Genomic DNA, 10,145 nt, shown 5'->3' with positions numbered 1-10,145 from the left:
TTTGAGACCAGCCTGGCCAACATGGTGAAACCCCGTCTCTACTAAAATTACAAAAAAATTAGCCAGGCATGACGACACATGCCTGTAATCCCAGCTACTCAGGAGGCTGAGGCAGGAAAATCCTGGCAGGGGCTGCAGTGAACCAAGTTCACGCCACTGCACTCCAGCTTGGGTGACAGAGTAAGACTTCATCTCAAAAAACAAACAAAAAAACCCCCACAAAAAAACAAAGAAAGAATCATTTCTTATAAAGGAAAAAAAAAAAAAAGAATAATTTCTCATGAACCGAAACCTTTCATTATTAGAGGAATCAGTAATGGAAAGAGCTAAACATTGTAAAACGATATGCCTAACATCCAAAATATGGCCATGCACATACACCACTGGGTGTCAATTAAATAGATGACACTGTTGTAGGTAGTTATAAATTTTCAGCAATTTCAGGCCTTCACAGAACCTGCTCTGTAACACTACCAAAGTTTAGAGTAAAACATTCCTTAATACACATATGACTCCCTATCAAGTGTACCAGTTACTTTGGGTTTATTTATTGCACTCACATCTATTCCTGATTCGTACCTTAAACCTAGCCCTAAAAATGCAGCTGTTGGCAACAGTGAAAGTGTTAAGATAGGGGGTACAGGTAATAGATTGGTTATTCTGTATTCTGAAGGAAACAAAAAAATAAATTTTGGTGTGGGAATAGACTAGGCTAGGGTGCTATTTTAATACATAGCCATTTAAAAGCTCTTTGACCTTTAACAGATGAGGGTATCCTATAAGTTGAGATAGTACTCTCATTTGAGAAAATAAAAAGTCAGTTCTGTTCCTAGAGATGGAGTTGGGATAGAGGTGCAAGAACAATTACTTTAGCAGTCTGACCAACTATATTGAAAGATAATTTACCAATTAAAAAAAGCCAAAATGGAGTAAATCAAACCTACAATGAATATAAACTACTTTTATATAACCAAGAATGTATCCGACCAGCATACCTTCTGTCTCTCTTATGTCCAATACCTTCTTAATCTGAGAAAGGGGCATTAGGTGAACATGCTTAAGAGAAGCTGGGGGTCGGGTTTGGCCATGAGGACTCCTAAAAGTGCCAATAACCTTGTGCCGTTTTCTTGCTATCTGATTATAGAAAATAAAAAAGTATCAGTCAATAAAATGAAGAAAAATAAGGACCAAATACTTAAAAACTAAAATAGCACTAATCACATAAATCTATTATAACTCCTTTAGTGATTATTCATTACAAAGTTGTTATAAGCAGAGTTACTATGTAACAAAAGTCAGACATGTAATTGTACAGCAGAAATGCTCATGTTTATATAAGAGGAGTTCAAACATCAGGAAAACAGGCCAAGGGATATTTTGCAAAAGGTCCCAGAGGTATGAAAAAACTAGAAGCATGATGAGAAGAGATAGAATCAAGGAATGACAGAATCTTAAATAAAAGTCCTAGAATTCAGGAGAAGAGGAATAGTTGGCTAAGCAAAACAATTAAGTGATTTTAAGCTTAATTTTTAAAAAGGAAAAACAATAAGTGTTAATTTGATGACAAATGCTAGTACATCAGAGTTTAAAAAAAAAAACCCTTAAAATATAGATAAAACATTTAAAAGTTAAATATATCCTTAAATCCAAAATTAGTTGCAGTATAACATAATCTGTCATTAAGAAAAAATAGATGTTATCCATTTTGAATGTTTCTAACACTTATTAAATACGATGATGGTTACAGGTTTTTATCAGGTTAAGAATGTACCATAATTTCCATTCCCAATTCACTAAGAGTTTTATTTTTCCTAAACAAACAAGCTAAAGAACAACAGTTTATTTGGTTATGTTTTTATTTTATTTTTATTTATTATGAACTCTGAAGTCCAAATTTAATGTTATAAATAAAGCAGTTTTTGTTGAAGTGATTCTAAGACAGGGAGGCTACAAGAGATAGAACAAAAAAATCAACAGATTCAAGAAGGTAGGGAAAATGAGAAGCCAGGGACTTGAGAGCTACAGAAGATGACCAATACCAGAAAGTAAAGTGAATGGCAAGTTAATGAACCAATTACAGAAGACTTCAAGGAATTTGGAGGGGATATAAGATCAAAAATTTAAAGTAAGTCATAGCTCTCAGGAATAAGGGATGAAAACCAGAATGGATCAGCAAAGAAATAAAGATAACCTAACCTATTAGATGAATAGAGCAAGCTGACTTAGGAACTCCAACAGGAAAAACCTATAAAAGCTTTAATAGAAGCAAACAACGTATAGAGAAACTATATATAGTAAAACCCCATGATGATGCAAATCCAGATAAAATATAATTGAAAATTGACTCCATCGAGCATCTGTTCTCAATCAGGGCAGGCTAAAGTCCTTTTTATGAGGGAAACAGGTATTTGAGAATTATCTGCCTCATGATTATTTTGACTTTCTCACTTCAGGAGATAGTCAATTGTGTATAGTAGTTTGACTGTCTTTACTTTTGTGTTTTGTAACATAATTGACCAAAAAAAAGTATTTTTCATTTAGCCTCATAACAACAAAACTCTGCATTTAACATAAGTGAATTTTTGGTGAGATTTTATTGTACTTGTAACTGTTCGGCACATGAAATGTTCTTTAAGATTCCCTTGTATTTTATAGTATAAATAATAATGTATGTGATATATAAGAAGGCAACACTTTGATAGAAGTAGGAAAGGACAAAAGGAAAGCATGTAAGACTTTAAAGAAAAAGGAGGCAGGTGCAATAACTCAAGCCTGTAATCCCAACGGTAATCTCAACACTTTGGGAGGCTGAGGTGGGTAAATTGTTTGAGTCTGGGATTTCGAGACCAGCCTAGGCAACATGGCAAAACCAGTCTCTACTAAAACTAATTAGACTGGTGTGGTGGTGGTGTCTATAGTCCCAGCTACTTGGGATGCTGGGATAAGAAAATCACCAGAGCCCAGGAAGTCAAGGCTGCAGTCAGCTGTGATCTTGCCACTGCACTCCAAGCTGGGCAATGACAGTAAGACTCTGTCTAAAAAAAAAAGAGAGAGAAAAAAAAAAAAAAGAAAGAAAAGAAAGGAGATGAGAGGAGAGAAAAGAAAAAGGAAACTCTTTAATCATTTTGATGAAGGTAACAGAAAGTTTCCAGTGACAGAAAAGTCAGGAGTCTTCTTATTAATGTCTGTTTAATCAAAATGAACATTTTTCTCTTCTGAGATGAAGGGAAACCACACTTCTTTTTATCCCTCACTACTGTTGTTTAAAAATACGTATTAGAGGGATGAACAAGTTAAAACACACACACGTAATTCAATTTCCTTGCAGGGGTAATACAAAAAGAAAATCCAACTTGAATAAGTAAGAATTTTAGAATTAGATTCATTATACCCCATCTGACCCCTCATTCACTCTAAAACCTGCTGATTTAAGAAGAATCAAGGAATCATAAAGAATTCATAATAGTAAATTATCAAGCTATCTCCCTCTTCAACAAAATACAATCGCATCATTATTGAAAAAAAAATTAAATTTCAAAAAACTCAGAATTATTTTATAAATCTTGAATAAGTAAACATAGAAACAAGAAGTTATCAGATTTCTTGACCTAAGCATTTATTTGCATGGAAATAAATTTTCATTTTAACTTAGACTTGAAGTAATGAAAGTTTATACTTCTTAATATTAGACCTTCTTCTAAAGGTATTTTATTAACAGTATTAAATCATCAATTGTCCTCAATTTTTAAAAAAATGATTATTTGAGTTTACTTTAAAATTCTACATTATACTTCAATTAAAGCTTGGTTTTAAATATTCAGGGAAGTTGCAAAAATCGGCAGTGTTATTATACTATATGAAGTATATCTTTACCTCTAGGCAATCACTGAAGAGGAAGAGAGTCACTTGTTCTCCTCTGTCACAGGGGTGCTCACCTAGAGAAATTGTTTCAACCCGTTGTATTAAGCTTCGGTGAGAAGATAAAAGATTAGCCTGTATAGGTTGAAAATATTAACAAAAGAGATCACTTGGTATCAAGTAATTTTTAAGAAGTTGTAATTTAAAAGAAAGTAGTGCCAAGATATTATTTATATTGAAACCACAGAAACCTCATTAACAAGAAGGAAAAAATAAAGTAATTATTGCTAAGAATACTTACTGGACATCCATCTACTTCATAAACAACATCAAAAATTTGCTTTTGAGCTTCTGTTTTTCTCTTATCCTCATTAATATGCCTGAAAAAGTGATTTTTAAAACTGTTAAAATAGAACATGAAAACTGCAACAAACACAACTTATGTCACAAGTTGTGTTTGATGTGAATGTCTTAATTTTGATAAGTGAATCAGTTAAAATATTCCTTAAAAGTATCCCATTACATTAAAAAAGTTTCCACGCCTATGGAGCCCAGGATGAGGAAAACAAACAAACAAACAACTTCCAGGCAGGTGCGGTGGCTTGCGCCCATAATCCCAGCCCTTTGGGAGGCCAAGAGGAGTGGATCACTGAGGTCAGGAGTTCGAGACCAGCCTGACCAACATGGTGAAACTCTGTCTCTACTAAAAAATATAAAAATTAGCTGGGTATGGTGGCAGGCACCTGTAATCCCAGCTACTCGGCGGCTGAGGCAGGACAATCACTTGAACCCAGGAGGCGGAGGTTGCAGTGAGTCAAGATCATACCATTCCATTCCAGCCTAGGCAACAAGAGTGAAACTCCACCTCAAAAAAAAAACCAAAAACCAAAAAACTTCCATAGACTCCTTCAGAAAAGTATGTTTTACTATTATTCCTTTCTATATTCTTTACTATACAGCCTATGCACTTCATAAAACACATTAAACCTGTACAAAATTAAGACTAATAAAATTTTGAAGTTCTCAGTATAAGTTCAAATAAGGTTTTATGGAAGTCTTCCCAAGTCATAGGCTAATCATTTCACTTAAACAAAAACTAAGGCTACTGCTCCAGACAAGATAGAATAACAGGGAATGAACTTACTTTTCTGCCTGAAACAACTAAAAAAATCAGTCAAAATATAAAGAAACAAGGGTTCTCAAGACACTTAACATCCATTTCTGTGAAACAGAAACAAGACAAGCCCTACAACTGTCCTGGCTTATGGCCTAGAGAAAGCAAAGAAAGCACAGATAGTGCCTAGCTATATCCCTAAGAGAAAGAAACAAATGTGGGTGTCCAGAGTGATCAGATGCCTAGTTTGAAGGGCAAATTACTGGAAAACTGCTGCACAGAGAGAACTCTGTTTTCGGAAGGCTTCCTTGTGTACACAGTTCTCAACATGATCACTGCATGTGTGTAAGAAAACTATCCGAGGTTAGGGAAGACATGTTAAAAAATTAGAGGTAACAGTGCTCAGTGCTCATATGGCATGGAACGGTGACATCAATCAGAGTGGAAAACTTCAAGATTAATGTGACATCAGGGTAGAGTACTAAGAAAGGTCTTTCCTCAATAGTGGGGAAAATTAACCCTAGACTAAATACTGTTCTGATTCTGCCTAACAAAGTTTAAGAGCAAGACATGAAAATCAAACTGTTTGCAAGCTACGTAACTACATGCCAGGAGAAACTAAAAAACATTTTTTTTTTTTTTTTTTTTTTTTGAGACGGAGTCTCGCTCTGTCGCCCAGGCTGGAGTGCAGTGGCCGGATCTCAGCTCATTGCAAGCTCCGTCTCCCGGGTTCACGCCATTCTCCTGCCTCAGCCTCCCGAGTAGCTGGGACTCTAAAAAACATTTTTAAGAATATAAAAATATCTAGCTCTCAGAAAAGTAAAACTGATAATGTCTAGAATCCAATAAAATAATATCAGGTATGCAAAGAAACAGGAAAATAAGACTAATGAGAAAAAAAAAACACCTGAAACAGAGATGAGTGAATTAGTAAACAATTTAAAGTTATTATACTCATGTCATAAATTCAAAAAACTGCAAGGAGGATTGAACATTTTAAGCAAAAACATGAAAGATATTTTTAAAAGATCTTATTTATTGACCAAATAAAAGTATCATTTTTCATTAGCCTCGTAACAACAAAATTCTGCATTTAACACAAGTGAATTTTTGGTGAGATTTGATTGTATCTGTAACTGTTCTGCACATGAATTGTTCTTCAAGATTTTCTTGCAATTCATATGTACGTGATATATAAGGCGGCAACACTTTGGCAGAAGTAGGAAAGTACAAAAGGAAAGCATGTAAGACTTAAAAGAAAAAGGAAGCAGTGGTCATCATTTCTGATGACCCAAATCAGTCATATAGAGATGGAAGCTACAATGTTTTAGATGAAAAATACACTGGATGAGAATAACAGCAAATTAAACACTACAAAAGAAAAGCTTAGTAAAACTGAAGATAGCAATAATGTCAAAGTCAAAAATAAAATATAAATTTCTAATTTTACTTTTTATCGGGGAAGCAAGAATTATACTTCAGGGCATACATACTGACCAGGTGGTCTTCAAATAATCAAGTCTGTTCTAATAAGAGAGAAGGTTGGGAGTTTTATTAGAAAGAGAAATGTGATTATGTATTGTTTTTAAAGAAAGTTTACTGACACTAGTAAAGTTTTAGGGAACTGGCAAGCTGAGTGCTGAATGACAGTAGTGAGTAAAACTAGTCACAGAGTCATGGTAGGTTGCTTCAGCAACTATTAGGTAAAACTGAGAGTAGGATTATAGCAGGCCATTTTAAGCCGCTGGGCTTGTGGAAAATTTAATTATTAGAACAGCTGCCATGCGCCCCGAGTGTTTTTCCCCTCTGTCCCTCAACTCTGATTTAGTTGGGTATAACAAGAATGATCCAATTTTGTATAATCAATGCTCACATTTCCCCCTTTGATCAAGATCGTTCTCTGAAAGCAAAGCTAATCAATCATCTTGAAGTTAGGCTTAATTGTCCCTCAGGGCCTGGACAAACCTGTCCCGGTTGTCTCTATCCCACATTGTGGGGAAGATATAGAGGGTCTATGTCAGGGAGCTGGGCCACATTTGAGTATCAAAAAGGACAGAAGGGAAAATTTTCTCAGGGCAGGTTTGCCTGAAGTCCAGCACTGAGCTCCATCTTGTTAGTTCCATAGGTATTAGCAGCCATCTCAAAGTGTTAAGCTAACATTAACCTGTTGGGAGAGTTGGCTTTACAAAGATTAGACAAGTAATAAAAACAAGGCTTAAAAATCATAACAAAAAATAATTAATATAATAAATTTAGTTTGTACAATCATTTTGAAACAGAACACAAGCCTGACGGCAACTAACTAAACAAATCAAAAGACCGTTGTGGGTACTGGATAAGACTAATTGTTGCCATTGAGTAGTATTTTAGAACTGGGTTGAATTAAAGCAAAGAATGCCAACTCTACAGAAGGGACCACCAGTACATTTTGAACAAACAGTTGTGTTATAGATATTGCTAAAGTTACTAGTGGAATAAAAGGATTTCTTAGGGCAGGTTTTGTCAAGTTACTCATAGCAGTTACTGATTGTGAAATTTAATTACAGTATTATTTTGTCAAGCCACAAAGACAGGCATCAAGAGGGGTAGGAGTGTCATCATATGGAGTCTTGCCCCATTGTCTTGGGAAAGGCTGTCTACAGCATTAAAAAAATGTCAACTTCTTGTCCTGGTTTGCAGTTTGAATGTCTCTGATTAAAGCTTAAGATATTTTGGTGAACTTTTTATGTGGCCCATACATCAGGCACAAGACTTGTTTCTTAAAATTTATCTAGTTTCCATTGATAGAGCTTTAGAAACAGTACAGTTCCCATTTTTAGCAATATTATGGAAGACAGCTGGATTGGAGAAACCTGGAAGAATTTAGGATCTAGTCTATAGGTAGATAACAAGAACTCAAAAACAACCAACAGAGCGACAATCTAAAAGGTATATTACAGCTTTTTATTAGAAATATAACTTTTTTTCTACACTGATCACATATAAATCTCAGATTTTTAAAACCTCTTGAGGCTAGGAAACCAAACCAAGGCAGACTTTATATTTTACTTACAGTCTTAAGGTTCCTGGGTCTGCCAAGAAGTGACAGTTTTTAATTTACTCACTGTAGGGCTAGGAACCTTTGAAGGCAGGCATTTTATGCATATTGTCAAATATGACATTTCAGTCAAAGCCTTGGTAATATAACCTATGTTTTCAATTGTTTTCTAGTATAAAGAGAGAGCAGATTTCTATTAGACTTAGGTAAATAACTATATTGTTAAAAGAATGCTCAAAACGTTTTCAAATTGTAGAGGAAACAAATAGAAAAAAATGTTCTATCCATATAAAAGCATACTTTATCAAACTGTTGTAAATCATAGATAGCTTGAGAGAGAAGATTTTCTTAAGTCTGGAAAACAAAACATTTGCATAAAGAACCAAAGTCATTAAAACATTATCTTCATCAGTTATTCAATCTTATGTAATTCATTTTTGTTCTGCTTGATCTCGTTTCATGAATCCAACAATTTTTTAAATTAGAGTTTTGGAAATTTTTATCAAGTCTATTGATCTTAAAGTTATCAGAAACTTGACTTAAGGGCACTTGTTAGATAGAATCATTTTCATGATTATCAGTGTTTTTAGAGAAGAATTCAAAACCGTAACTAGATGATGAAAACTTAGAATAGCCATAGTCTAAGAAGCTGATGAAAGTTTGCAACTGACAACAAAATTTAGTTCTATTAAACATGGCATTAAGATAACCAAAATTATAATAACAGACTTCTATAATTTATACAATTTGTGAAACATATCAACAAATACCCACAAATGCAACTAAAAGATCTAGTATCACTTATCATTTGTCAATGTCTTTTACACAGTTTATCAAATAAGCCTAATAATTTAATATCTCTCAAGATGCGAAAAATCTTTTGAGGCTTTCCAGGGGTTCCACCTCAAAAATCTCAGTTAAGTTTAGGTAAAAAAGACTAAAACTAGAATTTGATTTTGGGGAATTCTGTCGAAGATGTTGAAAGTTTCAATACATTTGATCAAAATAGGATCACAGGTTACTTGTGAAATAATAGTCATTTATGTAACCAGAGTGATAATCAAAAGGCTTTAAAAGGAATACAGAGCTACACCGATTTTTAAAAAAAAAAAAAAAACCTTAACCTTTTAAAATGTCAGTTGTTTCTTTTGTATATTACGCATATGGGTTTTATTTTAAGTAATCAAAAACCTAATAAAGGTAACACAGGACATTTTCTTTTTTTCTTTTTTTTTTTTTTTTTTTTGAGACGGAGTCTCGCTCTGTCGCCCAGGCTGGAGTGCAGTGGCCGGATCTCAGCTCATTGCAAGCTCCGTCTCCCGGGTTCACGCCATTCTCCTGCCTCAGCCTCCCGAGTAGCTGGGACTCTAAAAAACATTTTTAAGAATATAAAAATATCTAGCTCTCAGAAAAGTAAAACTGATAATGTCTAGAATCCAATAAAATAATATCAGGTATGCAAAGAAACAGGAAAATAAGACTAATGAGAAAAAAAAAACACCTGAAACAGAGATGAGTGAATTAGTAAACAATTTAAAGTTATTATACTCATGTCATAAATTCAAAAAACTGCAAGGAGGATTGAACATTTTAAGCAAAAACATGAAAGATATTTTTAAAAGATCTTATTTATTGACCAAATAAAAGTATCATTTTTCATTAGCCTCGTAACAACAAAATTCTGCATTTAACACAAGTGAATTTTTGGTGAGATTTGATTGTATCTGTAACTGTTCTGCACATGAATTGTTCTTCAAGATTTTCTTGCAATTCATATGTACGTGATATATAAGGCGGCAACACTTTGGCAGAAGTAGGAAAGTACAAAAGGAAAGCATGTAAGACTTAAAAGAAAAAGGAAGCAGTGGTCATCATTTCTGATGACCCAAATCAGTCATATAGAGATGGAAGCTACAATGTTTTAGATGAAAAATACACTGGATGAGAATAACAGCAAATTAAACACTACAAAAGAAAAGCTTAGTAAAACTGAAGATAGCAATAATGTCAAAGTCAAAAATAAAATATAAATTTCTAATTTTACTTTTTATCGGGGAAGCAAGAATTATACTTCAGGGCATACATACTGACCAGGTGGTCTTCAAATAATCAAGTCTGTTCTAATAAGAGAGAAGG

The 10,145-nt window shown here is 34.0% G+C and overlaps 1 protein-coding gene across 1 annotated transcript in view; it reads right to left on the bottom strand.

Annotated features, from left to right (window-relative positions):
- The window catches only part of ECT2 (epithelial cell transforming 2), a 78,722-nt gene that overhangs the window by 15,485 nt on the left and 53,092 nt on the right, over nt 1-10,145 (bottom strand). The window contains exons 19-22 of the mRNA XM_011941051.1: nt 4,160-4,238; nt 3,874-3,993; nt 996-1,134; nt 561-667 (exon numbers count right to left, since the gene is read on the bottom strand). Coding sequence (XP_011796441.1) covers nt 561-667; nt 996-1,134; nt 3,874-3,993; nt 4,160-4,238 — 445 coding nt within the window. The remainder of the gene's footprint in view (nt 1-560; nt 668-995; nt 1,135-3,873; nt 3,994-4,159; nt 4,239-10,145) is intronic.

Source organism: Colobus angolensis, unplaced genomic scaffold (assembly GCF_000951035.1).
Source record: "Colobus angolensis palliatus isolate OR3802 unplaced genomic scaffold, Cang.pa_1.0 Scaffold197, whole genome shotgun sequence".
Classification (NCBI taxonomy): Eukaryota; Metazoa; Chordata; class Mammalia; order Primates; family Cercopithecidae; genus Colobus; species Colobus angolensis.
The sequence above is the reverse complement of the archived record's forward strand: the minus strand, read 5'-3'. Positions and strand labels throughout refer to the sequence as shown.